At 33.0% G+C, this 23735-nt stretch overlaps 1 protein-coding gene and 1 long non-coding RNA gene across 3 annotated transcripts; both read left to right on the forward strand.

Annotated features, from left to right (window-relative positions):
• Positions 1 to 48: 48 nt before the first annotated feature.
• LOC105227615 (leishmanolysin-like peptidase) lies at positions 49 to 23396 on the forward strand (the record flags this gene model as incomplete). Of its 2 annotated transcripts, XM_049461222.1 has the most annotated exon segments (10): positions 49 to 273; positions 513 to 583; positions 662 to 928; positions 11691 to 11827; positions 21912 to 21942; positions 22006 to 22088; positions 22164 to 22275; positions 22466 to 22851; positions 22917 to 23142; positions 23209 to 23396. In XM_049461222.1, coding segments are annotated over 8 exon segments (1340 nt in total), but the record flags the coding sequence as incomplete, so codon positions are not given.
• Positions 16813 to 20696, forward strand: LOC125779952 (uncharacterized). The gene is made up of 2 exons (XR_007423473.1): positions 16813 to 20351; positions 20395 to 20696. It is a non-coding gene; the product is annotated as an uncharacterized LOC125779952 (long non-coding RNA).
• Positions 23397 to 23735: the final 339 nt, after the last annotated feature.

Below are 23735 nucleotides of genomic sequence, written 5' to 3' on the forward strand. Positions count from 1 at the left end.
AAGTATGTCAAATTAGCGCAGCTGCGTTTGTAGTTTTTCATCTTGGCCATTCATTCGTTTTCTATGGTTCAAGTTAAAATGTTGTTTAGTTTACATATTTGTGTATAACGTTGTAATGTTATTTATTAATTTAGTTGATATATTATTTCGTGTTTGAGTGATTAATTTGACTTATGAAAATATTGGAAGTGCGGTCTGAAAAAAATAATTATAAGTAGTTTATTAAATTAAATAAACGATTTCAAAGCGGCAATGTATACAAATCAAGTTAATGTAAAGTGTAGTGTTTGATAGCGCTTGTAGCATACTACTTTTAAGTAAACTAAATAAAGTAAATTGGAATTCCCTTTGCGGAAGAACTTCAAAATCCAACACAACCAAAAAGCTAACAATTATTTGTTCAGCGACAGTGAATTGGAAATATGTATATTGATGTCTTAAGCAGTTACCATTGTTTGGGTCGCACCCATTTTAGTATTAAATTGGTTTTGTTTTAATTTTGTATTTTTAAGTGTCACGCATATTACGAAATTACGGTATTTTTGGTGAGAAATTGTTAGTTTGGCTGTGCTTCGAAGTGAAGGTAAAAATCGATTTGTAATTCCTGCCCAAAAAGTGATTGCCAAAATATCACCACCATTCTTCTTGTTCTGTTAATAAGAAAAAAATTGCATACAACCATACTTACACTACTCCTGCATCTGGCAAATGAATCTTTTGTGAGAAATATATGAAATAAAATTTGTAAGAAATGTGGCACAAATTTCATCAGGGGAGGTGCTACAAATATGTGATTATACCAAAGAAAAATTATTTTTCAATGGTTCCAACGGTTTATTATAAATTACACTATATTATTGGCTTACTATTATTGCCGATGATAACATCTGGTCATAACTGTCAGCATTTTCATCCTAAAGCAGACGAGGTAAATATCAAATCTTAACAAAACAATTGCACCGCAACGTTTCTAAAATCATTTTTATTTAATGAATGATATTATATTGAACTATGTGTATACAAATGTACATATACCATAAATACATTAACATACGAGAATATCAACATTTTATTATTGTATATTGACTTTAAGCGTTTTGTAATAATTTATTTAGTAAAATCTCGTCTCAAATCAAATCATAATCAAAATTGTGTGTGTGTTAATTTGATTAAATTTGAAAACAATTATAATGCATTAGTATTGTCGCCATATGACCTACACATGCATATATTAATTTGTAAAATTCCCAAATAGTGTGGCGTTAATTATATCTTTAAAATGTCTTCTCATTTTCTTTTCAACATTACTAATGCAGTTTTTTGAAGGTCAATAATGATTTGGTAATTCATGAATATTTATGACTGTAATTTAACGCCTTACCAAAAAACAAAGACAAATCTAATACAATATCCCAAATTTTGTCATGAATAATATGAATATTAATAATACTATACTATTATATTTTCCCTATGCCCAATATTTTAAATGGCCATTAAAATTTCGCTGCTGCACAATTTCAATAATGATAACATAGATACATACATAATAAAACTAGTATCAAACTGGTACATATTTACATGTTTATATGCAGATAACCAAAATAAATACATTAGGTCTACAACTTTGCTTCCGCCGTGTTTTTTTTGTAAATTTAAGGCTTTATTGTATAAAAACGGTCCAAAACGGGTTTCCCTTATTCCCTCAAAAATAAATGCTTAATTAACACACGAACTGCTTTACGATCCATTTTTTTGTAAACTAACACAAGTTGCTTTACAAAAATTCTATATTTTTAATACCTAATAGAAAAAATATAGATGGTAGTAGTAGAGTAATAGTATTATCTATGTATGTGTCAGCCTCAGTAAAGCGTGGACGGGTAATATAATAAAAAAAATTAATAATAAAATAAGTTAGAGGATTAAATTTTTACTAAATTATGCTAATATAACATTTAATTAGTATTTTCTTACTCAACTGGCAGCAACATTAAACAAAGTTTGTGCATGCACTTACACTCAAATTTATATTTTCTTTCCTAGAAATGAACAAGGCAAAAAAAGTCTGCACACAAGTTCAAGGGTAAATTTCCTTAACCATAAAAATGTCTTTATCTCGATTTTAACGAAAGAGTAGCGTTGCCTTAAATCTGTGCATAATTCGTGAAAATAAAACGAAAAAAAAGGTTTCCATATAAGGGCTAGATTTTGTTCATTCTGTTGGTATGACAGTGGTGTGATATTGGTGGTTCCAGCAAATGAGCAGTTTCTTGTGGAAAAAAGGATGTATACAAAAATTCAAATCGATATCAAAAACTAAGGAGCTAATTCGCGAATATCGGTGTTTACAGACATACGCATTAGGTGAAATCGACTCATCTCGTCGCGCTTGTAATTTATATATACATTTATAGGGTCTCCACCGCTCCCTTCTGTGCTTTGCATACTTAACATACCCTATTCCTGGTATAAAAATAATTTTATGGCAGTTACAATAGCAAATACAATTGCAATTCCAATAAAATTTGTGTTGATATAATTTAACTTATAAATTGTTTCTTAGTTCAATTTGATTTTTTTAGTTGTTGAATAACAATCGTATAAATTAGCCGTGACTAATTTAATTGAACAATTAAGTTGTCCAAAGTGAATGACGAATCCAATGAAGTGTGAAAGTTCTTGTAATTGCCAGTTTCATAGACAGAGAAAAAATAGTTACAAAGCATTTGAATGCTTAATATACATATAAGTAAATTAAAAGGTGGAGTCAAACACTTAAATAAAATTCATTCGAATCAGTATAGCCGGTTTGCTGAAACAGTAAAATTTGTTTGCATTTGGTGGTAAATAGTATAATTGGCTCACTTTGTGTATTTTAAAGATGTACATTCGATTTTTTATATTTTGTGCAATATTTTAGCTGAAGAATTGGAGCGGAAATTAGCATTCAAAGATACTGTTAGGTATTTGTTATGCCCTAATTAAATGTATGTGAGACTATTTCTATTTATGTAGATACATATAAGTTGCACAGTTTTCTATAATTTATGCGCATTCAAAGAAGAACAATGAATAAAATCGTAGCGAAGCCGGATATTCCAAGTCCAGAGCTTCATGTTTCATTTGTTATTTATTATTGCAAAAGTTAGAAATTACGAGGGTTACCAGTAATTAAATACCTTAAAGTGAATTACTTCTATAAGAAAAAATTACGTTGTATAGTGCTGTTAAAAATAAGAATTTTTTATATCTAGTATACATATGTATGTTCAACCTTGATTTTAAGAAAATTGTCAGCTTATGCGTTGCATTATTATTTGTATTCTTCATTTAATTATTTTTTAAACATTTGATCGTAACGCAAAACATAATATTGATCTTTGGTTACACAACGACATTTTTTAAATTTTAATTTTTATAATTGCATTTACATAAGTATTAAAAATACACTAAAAAACATTGTTGTCTTTATGGCTTCCAGTCCAACAAATTTGCAAATATTAAACATAATTTTTAAAGCTTGGACATGCAAATATTTGATCAAGTTAATAATGATATAAGTATAAGTTGGCATATGTATGCATGTACGTATAAATTCATGTGTGTGTGCATGCGTTTACATTTTTTTCACAGTGTCTGCCTCAGATTTGTTTATGGTTATACAATTTTATGTATATTTAACCATTACTCGAGGTATATACCTATGGATTTACGATTGTATATCCGTACCAATGACCAACTCACGTTGTGCATGCTTACTCATTTCCGTAATATGAAATTTGGAATCTACATATGTACATACAGACAAAAAATGTATTATTTTTTGTAAATAATTAACCTGATAATGAAAACAACGCATTAACAGTAATAACACGGCCTTAAGGTTTTCAAAATCAAAATTTGTATGCAAAAAAGTAAATTGACCGCGTTTGAACTAATTACTACAAATCTGTCGTGGATCATATTAGGATGGAACGTTTCGTAAAATCGTGTGTGTTACAGATAAAAATACAATTTCAAGCTTAATCCCATATGAAGGTATATTTTTAATATTACACAAATTTTAAATAGTCCTCCAGTCGCTATTTTCCAAATAATTTTTAAACGGTTTTGTAACATGTGTTTTGTGTTGTCACGATGAAAAGTTATTGCCTCGTATTTGTGTTTTTCGGCAGCTGCTTGCTTCAATTTCATGAGTTGTTATTGGTGGCGTTCTAATTAAAGGTTTCATCCGGTTTTAGAAGCACACCTTTTTGAATCTACCAAATACAGATCTTTGACGTTGATTTGGCGGGTCGGCCTGATTTCACCACTAATTTTTTGCATTTAGGGTTGTCGTAATAGGCCCATCTTTCATTACTAGTCATAATTCATTGCAAAAATGACTTATTTTTATTGCGTCCAAGTAGCAATTCTGACAAGCAAAATCGTCTTTCTACGTCTTTTACGTGTTAAACGTTTTTAAATATCTGCTTAATTGTTTCCCAAAGATTCTGCGAGCTCTGCTTGTGTTTGACAAGACTATTTATGGAGTTATCTTCCGCATCTTCAAACTTTTTGCAAGTCCTTCGCCTTCCTAGCCAAAATCACCACTTTTAAATCGTTCAAACACTTTTAGCACGTTTGTTCAGCTGGAGGATGTTCCCCACAAATTTCCACCGAAATACATCTTTTTGTATTTTCGGCTGAGATTTTTAATTAGTAATAATGATAATTACGAAAAAAAAATAAAAAAAATGTATCAGGCTCAGAGCACAACACAGTTGAGTGAAAAAAAAATCTTTGTTCATGCTTCAATCGAATGAAAAAATAAATACCACTTTCAACTATGTTGTGGTCCCGTTTATTTTCAATCCTGTCTGGAGGAGATTATTTGTCATCAAACTCACCTGGGCTACTTAGTTGCGGGATGACGGATTGTTTCCCTTGCATTATAGCAACATAATCACTGTATCGTTAGTAAGCAGCACGTTGAACGTTTTGAAAGAATCGATGGTACCAAATAATATTAGGTTTGCTCTCCATAATCCTTCCGCAGTACTCCTGTATCTGCTTGTACTTACCGATTCAACAAATAAAACATTCCACGATTATTGTGAATCGCCTCAAAAAGTCATTATTACACTATAATTAGTTCTTTGAATCAACAATTTATTTATCGAAAACGATTTTCGATCAGACATCTTTGTTGCCAACTATAAGGAACTTCATTCTTATTGTATTGCCTGACATGGATTTCTAATGCTATTCGCTTTTAGACGATTTATCGCATTTTCAGATTACATCTGAGCCATACAAGTTCATGTTCGCTTTACACGATATTTTCATTTGAATATTAAACACTTTCCGACCCACTTTAGTGTTTACGTGTGAACATACAAACATATATGTACATAATTTAACGTCAAACGTTGAGCACGCACCTCATCGATGAAGCCAATGAAATCCGATGAAAACGAAAGTGAAAGCCCGCTGCCGAGTTGGGGTTGAACAAATATGGCAGGTGGCAAAACAAAACCAAAATCTATCGCTGTTTATTTTGGTCGCAAACTTCTTAATCAATTTCGTTGAATCAAACAAATTTCATAATTTTTCAACGCATACCCCGCACTTGGTAAACAAAACTTTTATATGTATGTATGTATTTTATCTGTGTGTAAATAATAAATTGCGCAAACCCTGCAGAGAAAACCAGATTTCCAAAAGCTGCTATATGCAGATAAAGTTTCATTTCTAATACAAATACCTGTGGGGTATACTTAACATGCATACGAGTATATGGGGCATCTACAGTGCGTACGCGCTAATTATTACACTACAAAAGTGAGGTGTTGACTTTAATAAGTTGTTGCACTAGTAAATGATGAAGCATGGGACACTTCATTTTTTAAGCGATTAGCAGTGTTTCGCCCTTAAACTCTACTAAAAAGCTTCAGAGTATTAAAACCGTATGTGAATCAGGCCCAAATGAGATTTTCGGCGGGGTAACGTCCATTTTAGATGAAGTAGTATGTCTCACAACCTGCTTGACGGCTATGAAAAATTTAAAGTTCTCATGATGCTTATTGGATATATGTATGTATGTATGGTTTGTAAATTTGCTACACTGGTTCCCAATCATGCATTTTGAATCCCTTCAGGTGATTAGGTTTTACAATAGAGCATCATAACTGACCATCTGGTATAATTTAGCTCGGACTGGTCCATTTAAACTGCGCGCGGAAACTGAGTCGATATTTTTTTCTTAGATTGGCACAACCTTTTTTTGACATTTGTGTGAAGTTTGATCTCTATATGTCAGTGCGAGTCGTCCATCTACCTCTGTTAATGACGATAACATTGAAAAGGTTTAAACAACACTGTTCTTCGTAATGGCATCAGAGGGTTAGCAGGGAATCTGAACATCTTCTATGAATCCACTTAATACGTTTTGGTTAAAGTTTTAAGTATGAAGCGTATTAATACTGGTCTCGTACCAAAACATCGAAATCTTTTGCAAAAACGACGCCGAAACAATCTAGCACTGAAAATGAGAAAAACTGAAAAAAAACTAAATTTGGTGAAGACACTAAAGGACATCAAAACCGGGGCTTATATGAAATCAGGTCTATTTCATTACAATTAATTGAAGTTGCGCATATCGAGTACTTACTGTAGTTGATTATCACCGCATGGCACATGTGCCTTTGCGTGCATTAGTTTAAACTTTACATGAGTGTGTTGTTAATTAGTTAGGTTTTTAATCGGCAAAAAATAAAAAAAATGTGAAACTAACGAGACTGAATGTGTACATACATACAAATGCATATAAGGAATGAATTATGTTCACCTATACTTGCCTACAAACGCATTATGTATTCAAGATGCAGCAAATCGCATTTGTCAGTGGTGCAATCGAGCTGAAAGCCATAAATTTATGCATGTGTGTAAACGTTTTTAAATATAAATAACGCTATTGTTAAACGTTAGCCATACATATAAACAAAAGTATACACTGACCATACGTATTTTTTCAAATAACATTTAATTGAATAAAAAGTAATAGAAAATTGAAAATATACATTTATTCAATTCCGCAATTAATTGGAAAAACTTACGAATCTTACATTAATGGAACACATGATCAGCATATCAAGCCTTTTACAGCGCTTATCACGTGATCTTCAAAAGTGCACATGCAATCAAATGGCTTGGCGCATCCACCTCGTTATAACCATAGCAAATTTATATAAAGTATGTGCGCTTGTCATCATCATCACGAGCTTTAGATCAACGTGGTCGGAACGAACCTGAACTTATATACGGTCAGTGACTTACAAGTCAACAGTAATAATTTACCCTGTTGCAATAACAGCAAACCATTAAAATTTAATAAGAATCGGATAAATTACGGGTATCTACAGCGTTTTCCAATATGGATGATATGTTTTCTAAATGGCCTTTCGGTAATTTTTAATGCATTGTGACAAAAAAGTACCCGGAAATTGTAAATAAAGCGCAAAATATTTAATTATTCATCAATATTTATTTTGTCACCTTCAAAGTAATCCCCATCAGATATAATGCCAACAATTTTTTCAGTCCACAAAACACTTTTCATAAGCATTTTTTGGAATGTCCTTCAGCTCCCTTAGCTACTTTTGTTTTATCTCTTTGATCGACTGAAAACGGGTTCCATGGAGCAGAAATTTCAGTTTGAGGAACAAGAAAAAATCACACGGAGCTAAATCTGGTGAATACGGTGGTTGATCGATGGTATTCATTGCGTTTTTGACTTTAAATTCGGTTACAATCGAACTTTTTTGAAAAAAATTGTTTACCAAAATCATTCGAACTCGCGAGAAATGCCGAGTTCTCTTGCCGCCTCTCTAGCATTTTCCTGACGAGTTTCAAGCACCATAGCTTTTGAAAGCTTTTTGCCATTCGTAAACTGAATTACCGTAAGCCTTTTCCAGCATTCGCAACGATTCCGCACAAGAAAATTGGTTAGGAATACAAAATTTGCGACAAAAAAATTGTTCAATGTTTTTATTCATTGTAAAAATCTCAACTCACTACTGAGGTGTACCAACTTGAGCCGCTGCTGTATATAAACTGGTTGCTAGATTGCATTGGACTTCAGTCATATTATTTTTCTCAGAAAATTCTTGGGAAGCAGCTTACAAAACTCCACAGTCTTCTAACAACTCATAAATAGAGATTCTCTGTGATTCATAAGTAATTTCATCATAAAACACTTAGTGCGAAATCAATTAATATTTTTACCATACATTTTGGTAGCAGCTATTTATTAACATTGGTAAATTAGAGGTTCTCAAAAAATTAGCACATGACCAAACCCACGATTTAAATCCTCCTAGCAATCTAAAACTGTTCTATAATCTCGTAAGAGGTGTCTACGCCAATAAAGAAGAAGAAACAATCTAAAAATATTGTATAAACATATTAATCTAGATTAATTAGACATAGACATCTCCATAAGGAAGACTCTGTAAAAATTTCAGGTAAATCGGTCCAATAAAACCAGACAAATCGTGGGTATCATTTTAAAAAAGAGAAAAACATGTTTAAAGTTTCGCGAACTAGTCGAACTATTCAAGATCAGCAAAATGGAGTTAAAAAAAGTCATCTTCTAAACATATTATGTTTTTGAACAATTAAACTCTGGAAATGTAAAAAGGAAAAATCGATTCAAATAATTTTTTTTATTTCTCGACTAGAATACATACCACCTTAAGCCTAAGGAATCTCAAAATTATGTTGAATTCATTATTGCTACTGTTCGACGATTTGAAGCGAAAACGTTCATTGTTTACACGAAGAAGTCCAATATCTTGATATATCCTGCTATAATTTAAGACTTCTGACGTATTATTTGTTTGATTTATACTTCCACGCTTTTGTTAAACGGTGCAAGATATATCAAAAAGAAAATGTTCCAAAATTCATACAAAGTAAATAACTTTAGCATATGAAATATCCAGGTATGCAGCAGCAGTAAGATCAATACGGTGATTTGAACGTTACATAACCTCTTTACTAATATGTTCAGACCGAAATTTTATAAACTTAATGATTTGAGGGTTAAATTTGATGGAGTTTCCATAGCTCTTTTTTCTTGCTTTCCATGATACTTTTTACCGCTTAAATTTGACTAGTTTCTTCAATTACGGAAATAATACTTTCAATAACATATTTCATGTGTACAGTATATAGTATGTTTCAAAGCAATACATATTAATTCTACAAACTTTTATTTTTCCATATTTCCGCCGAAAATTAAATTATTCGAACTCCATGCAATACGAAAAACCTCTTTCCACTCGTGTTTTATAATTATAGTTACAACTTTCAAAAAAAAAATATCCCGTAATATGCGTACGTTAATAATTTAAATTTAATTTAAAACACCGCAACGTTAAATAAAAAATTATATAAAAGTGAATGTGTGCAATACCGTTATATTCATGTTCACATTACACAGCAGACGTAAACGCATTGTGCATAAATATTATAGCAGCGGCGACCATTTATCATTTTTGACGAATACTTCGGCGTTTGATTACTAATTTACCTCAAAACCCCCAAAGCTAGCAATAATTTTCGTCGGTCTGTTGTAAAAACAAACGTTTTCAACACATGTGTGCCATGCATATATATACATATATGTATGTATGTGTGTATAGCTACATACATCTTTGTATGTGTGGATTTTCCATGCACGAGTGTGTGAGCAAATTGGTTCGTGTGTAAATTGCAAGTCATGTGCAGACAGTACGAGCGTATTTCGCAAAATAAAATAAAATTTTAAAGGTTATTAATATTATTGCAAGCGGTTATTTAGGTGCCCTTACCGGTATTACCTTATACAACTCAATCGCGACTTATAACTGTAAATCAAGTGATGCTTTCTGTATACAAGAATGCTTTCAGGGCATGTTTTCTGTTTATTATCAAATGTTTCTCGGTAGACGCTGAGTAAGTCGATAAAATGTTTACCGCTAATCCCTTGTAGCCTAGTTTGCTTATTTTCGCAGTTTTTATGGAACATTTGTAAAGCCTGAAAGAACGTTTTCATTGAAGAGAATTATGACATTACTCTGCGACACAATCTCCATCTAGAGTAATAATAAATTAGTTATAACGATTAAGTTCGATTCCGTTCTATAGTGTGAAGTTTGGAGGTCATTTTAGTAAATTTTCCGGTCACTTTTTAAGTCAGAGATAAAGAAAATAATATATAAATCAATGGATAGAGAGTTAGTTAATAGCATAATTTTCTCAATTTATCGTTTATCCCGTTTTGAGTAGTTTAATTGACGAATGATAGGAGCTCTAAGCATTCCTTTATGTTACGGTTTCGACGAAACTACTGGACCGTTGAATATACTAGCGCAGATTTGACGTAACACTTAGCCATTGATTTGCATAAAGGATTTTCCAATAAAGCCGTCTACTTTTGGGGAAATCCTATATCTCAGAAAGTACTTGACCAATTTTATCCAAATTTAGTATGTATTAAGCGTTGTATAAATAGACGAAATCGCACAGTAACCACGCCTACTTCCCTAAAAACAATTTTTTAAATTTCATCTGATCTTTTACTTTACAGTATATTAATTAAACACCAATAAAGTTGTTGGAGTAAAACTTTGCACAAATAGTGTCCTCAAGGTATTTTAACTTACGCCTAAAAATTGTCGAAATCGGATTACAACTTGTGCCAATAATGGGGAAAATCGGCTCACACTTCTCATATAATGTATATCACAAAATATTTTAAAACTTCCGGTTCACTTTATACCGCATCTATCGATCAAAATAAAAAAAAATTTTAATAAAACTCAGAAAGAATGGATGAAATCATGGTGATACTATTAAGTTCAATTTCAAAGTTTTGCCTACACCAGAAGATTTTCGTGGTTTTGATCTTTGCTAGTTGTGAGAGTAAAAAAATGTTCGGTTATTCCCGAACTTAGCACTTCCTCACTTGTTTCTCTTGACTTGACATTAAAGCACAATTCAATCGGCAATTGATTTAAAATTTTTTTGTAATATCTTGCTCCTGTAACCGATCTCAACTACCTTAAAATTATCTTAAATTATAAAGTTGAAAAAAAATTTTATAACTATATATGCATACAGGCAATGACCGATGGGCTAGTAAATTTTTTGATTTTCGATTCGACAGTTGGCTTCTTCCGAAAAAAGCGCCCTCATGTGAAAAAATGTGCACCTCAGAGGAGCTTAAAATCGAACTGTGAGATACAAACCTTAAAACTAAAATATTTCTATGCATTTTGAGAAAAATTTGCATTAAAATTTATGATAGCTTAGCTATCCATCAGCATTATAAAAATAAATCGCTCTTCAATAACGCTCTCTGTTTCATATGACACGAGCATATTTCCGCTGTAATGCTCCATTTCTCATTATATCACTTGTATGTAATTTTTGCAATTCTGTTATGTCATTGTTGGCTGCCAAAATCAGAGCGAAATGTGATCATATTACTCATGCATGTCGAATGTTCGAAAGACGATCCCTGAAATCAGTTCAAAAATGAAAAAAATATAATATCTAAATATCTACATAAGAGTAAATGAGTGAAGCGTGTGTTTTTTCTTTTGTATATAATTATGAAAGTATACTTACACCAACCTATTTCATTGTAATATTATCCGTTTCAGGTTGTCCATGGCGTTCGCATCGAGACGGCGGATTCGCTGCATCCACACCAGAGCACTCACAGCATACACAAACGCAGCACAGACGCCGCTGACCAGCCATTACGAATTTTACTTTTCTACGACGAATCTGTTTTCAGGTTAGCGCTCTTTAAGTATATCTTTTGTTATTTTATTAAATTAAAACGTTGCATAAACAAGTACACACACAAATATCGTACATACTTATGAATGTACATACACAATTTCAAATAATAATACTAATTGCATTTAATAGAATAATAACATTGTTAGCTCGGTTTAAGCGTAGGCTGTGCCAAGCACATTTCTTCATGGAAGGCACTGTTTTTTTGATAAAACAAATACTACACATTTTTTATGATATGTAAGTCTATATATTCGTTTGCTTCGTTAGCAAGGCTCGTTTTAAATTTCAGCCACGAAGTTAATTAAATTATGAAAAACGTTGAATTGCGCAGCTTCATAAAGAATATGCATTATCTTGTTTTTCACTGATTTCTTTTCTGTAATTAATGCACGGATTGAATATTGATCGATTAAATATAAATGCAAACGGAGAAAAACTCTACTAATCTTAATGGATAAATATATATAAAGAGTGATCCATTTCGAGGCTCTCTACTTTTTTTCAAGAAAAAACACAGAAACTTCAAATCTAATGGGGGAATGTTTATTATCATTCGAAAGAACTTTATTTCGCATTTATTTTTTGAAGATTATCTCTTTCAAACGTTGGCCGCGACTACGTCTCACATGGTTAATCTGTTGAGTCCGAAAAAGTCTAACGGTAGGATATCACATTATCGTGATAGACAATCGATCGGCCCAAAACGTGAAATTATCTGCTCATATGTGTTCTCTCCATAAATCCATTGATTGATGCGTTGCAGAAAGTAGCGTCGTCTTATTGCAACCAAATGTCGCCGAAATCACGAGCTTCAATTTCAGTCAGCAAATAGTCGGTTATCATGGCACGATAACTGTTGCCATTGACGGTTACGTTCTCACCGGCATCATTTTTGAAGAAATATGGACGATTCTAGATGAATCTCTTCAGGCTGCTCTTCGTCCCAAATGCGTCTCATCGCCAGACAAAAATATGGCTCGAAAACGTTGGATCTTCTTGGAACTTTTCAAGAACCTATAGAGTGAGATCGTAAAAGACGCCAAGTCGTTCCATACGTCAGTTCTAGTTGTTACGAACGGGAACCAATCGACACTCCACAGTCTTCGAGTACACTCTCAGCTGCGGCTACTATATTTTTTCACTGCGAGCTGGGCATGTTATATTCGGTCGAATATTATCTAATAATGCATGCTGGGTCTCCAGATGGGTGATGGCCGATTATGTTGACCATAAGTTGAGCGATCGCGCTAAACACATTCACACAGGTCATTTGAAAAGCAAAATATACCCAAAAAAAAAGGTGTAACATCCTATGAAATCAATACAATTTATATTACTGATTACTTAAGTTCTTTATTTAGTTCTGCAATTTTAAAACAAGATCTAGAAAAAGAACTCCATTATTTTTTCAATAATGGATTATTAATTATTAATCTGTATCTCAGATCGAATAAGTGCGATCAGGTTAATCGTATATCTCAGACAATTTTGTGATTGCTTGACTCAGTATTGGCCAATTGTCGCAAATATCTACAAAATAATTGAAATCGTCGGATACAATTGTCATGTAAGTACTTTTAAAATTGCCCAGGTGCTTTTCATTGCACAATAAACCGTTTGGATTCATTTAAATAAGCCTGGATATGAAATATAAAATTTACCGATACAAACGAGGTTAGATCTCCGAAAGTACAGTCCTTGGTCAGATAAAATCTGGGTCAATTCCGGTAACGTAGAACCGGCAGTTGTGAGAAATGGCTTGATACAATATTCCATCAGTGCGGTTGTTAAAAGAGTTACCTCTCGTCAATAGAAGAACAATTGAATTTCATCAGGCCATCGCGCCCGGCACCCATCAAAAGTGATGCGCAAGAAGCTCCCGTAACTTAGTTGGGAGGCATTCACCTTATAATCCGAACTTAGCACCAAATTATTACTACCTATTCGTGTCTAAAGTTATTGATTGCGATGATGAAAAATTGCGCCGCCGCCGCAAGAGAAGAGTGGTATTATGAAATTACTTTCGTTCTGACTTAGCTGAATAAAACCTTCAAATTAATGCAAAAATAATGGTTTAAATTTAAACTCCTCACCTATATAATTATGATATCTACCATACCTAAACAAATTGGAAACGCTTAAAATGTTTGAGACTTTCGATTATGTTATAGAAGAAAATTTCGTCACTAAATTAATAGAAGTCGATCCTGAAAGTGTATACTTTCGAAAAAAGATCGCCGAACGCTTCGCAATGGCAATGCTGCATAAACTTGTACCTGCGATTATTTCTATAGAGTATCGTATAATGCTGTTCATGCGTAGCTTTAATTATAAAAAAACTATTTTGCAAACTTAATGCGATTGAAATTAAAGTTAAATAAAATGGCTCGCTTTATCTTAATTGGCTAAACAGTGATTATTGGTAAATTGGATACTAATCTCGAATGTAAAAACGCTTAAATAGTTGCGTCCATACTTACTTGTATGTATGTAAGTATGTATGATGAAAGTTTAGGCTAATATCCCAGTAGTGAATGTAAGCAGAAAACTTTTACGTATAATGGTTTCGAAAGTAATTATAAATTTGATGAGGTGTGTTGAAGAGTTTCATAAATGTTTTTGTAGCAAGTGCAGCTTTCGAAAAATCCATTTTGGAAACGCATTTTCCTTTAAATAGCCCATGTTTTGCTTTTAAGGTACAAACTAAGACTTGCAAAGATTGCCTGTGTTGCATAAAGCAATTCGATTAAATGCTCATATACTCATATACAATATTTCAAATCAATTCGATAAACCTTAACATTTTTTTATTGCCGTTCCAAATGAAAAAATATCAATTTTTATTAAATTGGGTATCCTGAACTCGTTGGCCACGATGTTTGTAACAACCAGAAGGTAACATCGGAGGCACTATAAAGAACTTACAGCGCGTTCAAAAAATAATGCGTTTATCGGAAAATATGTTTCATTTATCGAAAATATATTTTGTTCAATTTGCCGCGTTGTCTATTATAGCCTGACATTTTTGGCAACTTGCAACAAATTTTTTGTCGTGGATGAAGGCAAACAAAGTAGCTAGGTTTAGAAAATTACAATCCAAGCACCCGACTACTCCTAGGCTACTACGCAAAACACGTGGGAAGTGAAATGGATGCAGTAAGGAATCACTGACACTCATTTTCCATGGTGTACAGACGTTATAGATTTCCTATCTGTAGAGATGGCGTAGAGTACTTCCCAACAAATATCATAATGAAAGAAAAAATTCTTTGGGTAATCAACGGCTTCAAACCGTTTAAATCCCCTGCTATGAACCATGCATGAAGAACATAACAAAAGTGCTGGTTCCTTACCTGATCATAATATACATACATACATATAATATATGTAGAATAATATACGATAATGTTTAGGCTTAACTATGTACCTATCCTTTGGAGAAAGGCGAGGGTTGTATTCATATCGAAGACGGGCAAAGAAGTCCCTCCTATTAAAAAAATACAAAAAGTCTAAACTCACTCCTTCTGAAGACATTTGAAAGAGAAAAGCATTTATGGGTCACCATGTCTAAAGCAAAGCACGCTTATACGAAGGGTAGATCCCCAGAGACTGCACTTCATTCGCTATCCCTAAATATAGGAAGAGAAGTCGAGGATTATGCTCTGATTGTATTTCTTGATATAACTGGAATATTCAACAATATCTCCAATAACGCAATCGTGAACAGTCTGCGCATTTGTTCTTCTTCGCAGTAAGACGCTGTTTTGGACTACTACAGGATATAAGTGCCATATAAACTGGTCACTAAACCTTTTCATTTGCGAAATTTGACCTATATTACTGCCCAAGGTAACGCTGCAATCTCCTAACATATGTAGCTAACATTCAAACTGACCGAACAACCGAAAACTCCCCACAATTTACATATCTTAATTCACTTCATAAATCAAGGAGGTGTAAGTTACTAAATTTAACAAGTGCATTGCACGTTTCTCTACTGGGCTCTTGAACGTACTAACGCATTTTAAGTATGTAGATTTAATTATTTCCTTATTGTACATTTACGAGTTGTAAATTATAAAGCGCAGTGTTCAGGTGTTGTTTGTGGATCTCGATCACGGACATCGTTTCACGTGAAAACTAGCAACTAACTTCCAGCACCGGCACCAGCACTCCACGCGTTCAATTAATTGTATACATACAAACATGGAATGTAATTTCTTTTGTGCAAATTTGAGTAAGTTTCATTTGATTGCTAATTTTCCGCAAACTTAATTTGCTGCTTTGCGTAGTTGAACAGGTTTCTTGCAGTTGACGCATTAGCGCTGGTTGCCCTTGATAATTTCGATTACATTTGACTCTTGCATTAGGGTAGGTGGAGTTTGTTGCTATAGTCTGGTAAGAGATTTCATGAAATAATTTAAGTTATTTGAAGAAGTGAAGTGAAGTATTTATGGGAAATACTATTCATGAATAAAAATATAAGTATTTTCTCTCAAAATATTTTTGAAGAAGCTGATGTTTTTGTTATGCCACTGCAAATATAATTCTTCTCATAATATATAATATAAAACTTTAAGTTCTAACATAACTTAATTAAAACATTCATTTAAAGAATAAAAAAAAGGTCAAAGAAATTGTGTTGAACATTCTAATCTTTCGTACTTGCTTAAGTTAATGAGTGTTTTTTAAAAAAATTTTTAGTACACCCATATTTTGTGTTTTTTTATAATGTTGGTCAAATTGAATTGTGTGAATATATGTAAATATGGTAGTAAAAAAAATCTACCATATCTAAATTTTAATCAAAGCCGTCATTTTTAAACCTTATGTTTGGATTGAAAAGTGTCACCCTAATGTTCGCATTGGTAAAGCTGTCATTTGTACATGTGAATGACTCCACATATTCTCAAGATCGATTTGTACATTAGTTTATAAAAACAACGTGCTCAATAATTACATACAGCTGCGGCCAAATTGATAGTGAAGAAACTCATCTGTGCGGTTTCTTACCCGAATACCAATATTATATACAGAGTGTTATATATTGTCGTTTTTATTATAACCTTATACAACACAAAAATATAAATCTGAACAACATGGTGTTTCTAACAAATTACATGTTATGAGCCTATGATCAAATATGAACAGGACTGTCAAAAAAAACACATTTTCACATACATACATATCTTAATACAAAGTAGGCTTCTGAGCACCAATGTTTCATATATGGTACTTGTTATAAGACTCGCTTGAGATGGCCTTCAGCGAATATTGGTTTTGTTCGATGTCGGTTAATTTTTGAAGCGCCATTCATTATATTGTTCGATAGTTTCGACGTCATATTCATACTTCCGCTTTCCGTCTTCAGTAGTCTTGGGCTACATGAATGATCAAATTTGAACCGGACTGTCAAAAAAACTATGGTACATTATTACTTATGTTAATACAAATTTGTATTATCATTTTATATATGGTACGTTAGCATGCTTCTCTTTACGACCCCCACTCGACGTCATTTTTGGAAAGATTCATCCCTTTTGGCACTAGTTTAGTTTCATTCCCAAAACATTAAACAAAATCTGTTGAGTCGATCCATAAGAGATGTAGAGATCCTCTGCTGGCAAGGTTTCTTTAACTTCTTCAATGCTATCGTCATTAACAAAGGTGGATGAACGCTTGTGAGAGACAAGTTGTCGATGACCTCATCACCTTCACTGAATGTTTGTACCATTTAAATGTTTGTAATGAAATAAATCCCACAAACACACATTTTTAAACTAATTGACAAATTCAATGTAAAAATCGCCAGACTTTATCGTAAACTAAAAGCTAAAAAACACTAACTGACATATAGAAATAAAACTTCACACTTTATGTTCGTGTGAAAATTGTACCAAACTAAGAAAACAGTTTTATAGAATCGGTTTGCGTATTTTTATGGACCAGGTCAAAATATATCAGGTGGTATTTTTCGATTCGATCAAACTTAGAGTTGACATATTTTTTCCGGATTTTTTTCTGATTTATACTAAATTATAGTATTTCCATTTTACTTTATTTACAGATGGGCGAAATTTATAAATTATTGCTTACTTTTCACATAAATTCAGATTAAGCTACAAGTTAAGCTGATATGCACACAGAATAAGCCAGGTATTAGGAAAGAATGTGCTTGGTTAAAATATTTTAATAACCCATTTGGAATAACCCATATTATTTCTTCGTTTTCATAAATTTACAAAATATTTGCATATTTGCAATAATAATACGCAATAATATTTAATGAAATGCAAATATACTAAACAGATTTGAGCTTAATGTCAGAAAGTAAGAAATTTACCCCACTTACAAGATTAATTAACTATGAAGTGGGCAAGTGGGCAAGTGTACTTAGAACCCGCCACTGAAATCGCGGACATACTCGTATCACATAAATTTCAGCTGGAGCCTTTATCGTCCCACTTGAAACGTTTTATTTGCCTGGATTTGTAAACACCGGTTATGTGCTCAGTTTAAGAAATTATTTAATACTACTGACCGTAATCTGATGTAATTTTCTAACTAAAAATGCTAATATATATTTATACAATATATAAGTATATGTTAGTACTGCATAAATACAATAAAAGTTGCATTTCTTACAGTGGGGGTATTCACTAAATATTCATGTAACATACATACATGTCTTGGATTTTGCAGACTTCAGTAGTAACAATATAAAATTTAGCTTATTTAATAAACATAATATGGTTTTAAAAACTTACAGAGCTCGTTAAGGAGCTACATAGGTTTCTCTGCTTTTTTATTGACATATTTCATTCCTAATATATTGTCCTAAATTCTCAAGTTGTGTAATAGTTTTGAGGATACAGTTTGAAAAGCTGTGCGCTCGAGTTCAAATAAAGGGTGAACCATTTCGAGGTTCCCAACTTTTTTAAAGAAAAAACACAGAAACTTCAAATTTAATAGGGAATGTTTATTATCATTCGAAAGAACATTATTTGGCATTTATTTTTTGAAGATTATCTCTTTCAAATGTTGGCCGCGGCTACGTCTCAGATGGTCCATCCGTTGAGTCCAATTTTCGATGACTCGTTCAAGCATTTCGACTGGTAACTGGCGAATGATACGCGTGATGTTTTGCTTCAAGGCCTGAATCGATGCGAAATTGTCTGCATAGACTTAATACTTTACATATTCTCACGGGAAAACCTCTAAATATCTCACAATCTTGGTGGCCAATCGACCGGCCCAAAACGTGAAATTATCTGCTCACTGAAGTGTTTTCTCAATAAATGCATCGCATCAGATGTGTGAGAAGTGCGCCGTCTTGTTAAAACCAAATGTCGCCGAGATCACGAGCTTCAATTTAAGTAATCAAATAGTCGGTTATCGTGGCGCGTTAACGGTCGCCATTGACGGTTACGTTTTCATCGAAGCCGAATATCTCGCGAAGTATTAATGATAGCGATTTTGACCTCGGACATTTTTTGTAGCAAATAAAATTTCCAACAAGTTTGTCATGTACTTTTTTTCTAACACTTTTGTAGAGTGTGCAATTCTGAGTAATATGTGTTTAAAGTCAAAGCGATGCCATTAAATTGTCTCTGAGCTATAGAAATTTAATGATAAAAAATCACGATTGCCGTGTATTTTCAATGGAAAAATTTTACTTGCCTTGGTCCAGTCCTTAATGTTAATATTAAGGGCTCAAATTTTCAGGGAATTTGTTTTAAGGGTATTTCCAAGGAAATTTCAAGATGGGATTGATAAAATCGAATAGTTCAAAAAAAAAAACACCCTAACACACTACAAACTTTGTCTATCAAAAATAATATTAATTAAATTTTGTATGCTTTCTTTCTAATATGTGGCATATAGTACATATATAATTTATTTACCACAGTGAATACCTCTATTGTATGGAAGTGTAAAAAACTATAACAGTTCTTCGAGCTGCAATACTGAAAGTGATGCAGTGCACTTGTTTCGTTAATTAGTTCTCAGCAGATTAGTTCATTCTATGCATATGCACGCAGTACAAACCACACGTACATATATGTACATGTAGGAATGCAGTTTTAATTATTCATTGCACCTACAGTTACAGTAAATAACGTAATAGAAGACAAATCTTTAAATCAGCGGTGCTTAGAAACACAATACAATACTCGGTTCGAGCAAGTTTCCGTTTATTAAGTCACATTATTTTCTTTAATAATATTATATTTAGAAAACTAATATTTCTTGTTTTGACACGACTTAATATCGCAAATCATAGCTGACTATTGCTTAACTGTAAAAATGTTGAATAGAATTTTTATACTCACACAACATGTTGCTACGAAGTACATACGTAGGTTACCTTTTATATTCTGGGATTAGACTACAAAATTCTCTATTAAGATCTATATATTTTTATATGCGTTTGAACAATTTGTCGAAGCACTTTTGCTACTCAAATTGAAGTATCTCCAAAACATGCATTTTGAACGCATCAGTCGGTGCTTTAGGTGTCGAAAAACGTTGATCTCCTAGTTTACTTTTTTCTTTTAGGAATAAAAGAAGTCATTCGGTGACATGTCAGAACTTTACAATGTAATACCCATCAAATCGATGTTTTTTTGTCGTGGTGAAGAGTAATTCGTCTTCGGCAGGTGTCAACCAATTGACACAAGGATTTTTTGAGCTATTGACAAATTGTGTGTGATCCAACGTAAACGATCTTTTACATTCAAATGCTCATGAACTATTGAATGCAATATCAGAATGCACACAGCATCAATTGTTTTGGGAAAAACTACTGATATTGGACGACTTTCCCGAAATTCGTCTTGCAGTGATCTGCGAATTCGATTAAGAATTAACAAAACCCTCAATAAACACTGGTCCTTGATAGAGTTTCATCGTCAAAACTGGAATTAAGTCCATCGTTCACTCAGTTCATCCAGGTCGAAAGTTATAAAAAACAATCGTGATTTAAGTTCCTTTTTTGGCTGAGATGAATATTTTAAGTTACCGTAAATAATACAAAAATCGCTCGTATCTCAAAACATTCAGAGTATATGAGTATATGTATATGATATAGTTACGTTGCCAAATACCTAAATATAAAAGGCAACCTGGGTATAATAACTTGTTAGACATCTCAATGAAACGTGCTGCACGTGTTCCTTGGCATCATAAGAAAGTCAGTATGAGACTGAGATCATCGGAATCAGACCTCTGCCTCCAAATTTGCCAAGTGGTCGTAGTTTGAGACCCCTCCTTATGAAAACATAAAATAAAATAAAATTGGAAATCGGTTTACAGTCACGCCTACTTCCTTTAAAGAGAATTTGTAATTCTTTCTTATTCTTCTATTTCACAGTATGCAAATGAATCAATCCATTCCATCTCATTACTGAAAATTTTCAAAACCCATGAATCCTGGTGCCAATGGCTGACTCTTTTCCGAAAAATGTCATTCTGTGAGATCTTGTATTGAAATTCAGACTTAAGAATATTCTTATGATAACAGCCCTTGTCAAAAATTGGTATAGGCGGGTGAGAACTTTCTGTAGTTCCCTTTATCTAATGTAAGGATTCTCAAACATCCGGTTGATTTTATATCGCAGAATTCAGTCAATATGTAAGATATGTACCTTAGCAAAAATTAGGTAAACGTATTTTACATATAATTATTGTTATTACTCCATACCGAATATATAAGTCAATGTGTGGATTTATCTACCTAAAACGTTCGCAATCAATGCGAACCTTTCCCTAACCCTAATCAAACTTAGAAACAACATAAAACAAAGAAAAAAAAACATATTATTAAGTAGTAGTAAAGATGTTTACAATATCATTGTATATGATTTTAGAAACGAAGTTGAGTATTGTATTACTATCATATGTTGGATACTTCCATCAGTGAGCTGAAGGATATATAATATTTCATAATCATATTTATATCTCTGGGCCTAAAAGTTGGAAAAGCAATTAATAATTTTCTGTATATTTTGGAGCCTATATAATATTTCGTATATACTATGCATATATTTCAAATGTTTATTTTTTCCTCTTTACAGATTGGATGAAGACAAGTTTGAGTTAATCAATGTAAGTAAATCTCACAACTACTTGTTCTTTTCAATTTTTCTCTAACTCATATCCATATTACAGAACACAGTATTACCAGAGGCTGTGCAATTTTGGGAACAAGCGCTGATGGTGCGCGAAACAAAGGGTGTCATTAGGCTTAACAGGTTAGCACAAATAATTCATGCAACTGCGCTACAAAACCAATAATTCTCATAAATTCTTATATATTTATATTCTAGAAAATGCAATAGTACACAAGTATTTGTTAAAAATGGTCTGACGCACTGCATCGACAACTGCAAAAAGGTGACAATGTGCGGCGAGGTAGAAGTTCCCAAAGAGCACTTAGATGTAAGTATATTTTTCGAAAGATGTCGCTCGGTAGTCTTAAAGTAATTAAAATAAAATTTTTATGTAGATCGTGGTCAAGATCTTTTTAAATTTAAAGTCTTTAAATAATTTTTTTTTTAATTTCTCTCCTAGTATTCCATTAATTTAATTCTCACCGACTTTATAACACCGTTTATTTTTTTTTTATTAGGTGTGTCGCGTTTGTAATGCCACCGGGCAAAACTGTCGGAATGATGAGTCCACACAGGCGGGTGAGGGCATCGAAAATGCCGACTTTATATTCTACGTGTCGGCACGTCAAACGGAGCGTTGTCATAAGGGACTAACGGTTGCTTATGCAGCACACTGTCAACAGGAGGCGCATTTAGATCGACCAATTGCAGGCCATGCCAATTTGTGTCCAGATAGCATAAGTACAAAGCCACAAGAACTACAAACGCTCTTATCCACCGTAAAACATGAGATTCTGCACGCGCTCGGCTTTTCGGTCAGTCTCTATGCTTTCTTTCGCGATGAAGAAGGCCGACCGCGAACCCCACGTAAACCAGATACAGGAAAACCCTACCTAAACGAGAAGTAATTAAATATTTTATTTTATATGTTACTGAAAATATACTGTATGTACTTTTATCGTTCGAAAGACTGCAAATCCATCAGTGGAGCAATCAGACAATACGCAAAGTGGTACGCGAAAAATGGGCGGTGCGCGGTGGTCATGTACGCAAAGTCGTCGATATGATGGTTACACCACGCGTTGTGGACGAAGTGCGCAAACATTTTGATTGTCCTCTACTGGAAGGTGCTGAATTGGAAGATCAAGGTGGTGAAGGCACATCCTTAACGCATTGGGAAAAACGGATTTTGGAGGTAAGCGTTATAATTTGTATTCGTTGTTACAATGCATTGAGGCTTTCGCTTTTATTTTTTATGCAGAACGAGGCGATGACGGGCACGCATACACAATCGCCAGTTTTTTCACGTATAACGCTGGCGTTGATGGAAGACTCCGGCTGGTATCGTGCCAATTACAGTATGGCAGCACCCTTGTCTTGGGGCAAAGGACTAGGTTGTAATTTTGTTATGAACAGTTGCAAAGAGTGGATTCAGGCAAATAACGGCAGGTGAGTTTCACATAAGAAAGAAGAAGAGTTTCAAATAATATGTTAAAAAGCTTTATTTAATAATTTATTAATTAAACTAATATGTCATATTATATAACCACTTAATGTATTTTATTGGCTAATATGGTAAATAGTTGTATATAAAAATCACCGAAAAATGGTCTTTGCAATATTAAATCGAATCGAAATAAATAATTTATAAAGAATACTCAGTAAAATTTTTGAAAAAATAATATTCCGGCATAAAAAAAAATTACTAGAAGATATTATCCGTAAAATGACTAAACGTCGACAAAAAACTTCCAACCGGATTTATTCTCATAAACTGATTATAATATG

Source organism: Bactrocera dorsalis, unplaced genomic scaffold, assembly GCF_023373825.1.
Source record: "Bactrocera dorsalis isolate Fly_Bdor unplaced genomic scaffold, ASM2337382v1 BdCtg013, whole genome shotgun sequence".
Lineage (NCBI taxonomy): Eukaryota > Metazoa > Arthropoda > Insecta > Diptera > Tephritidae > Bactrocera > Bactrocera dorsalis.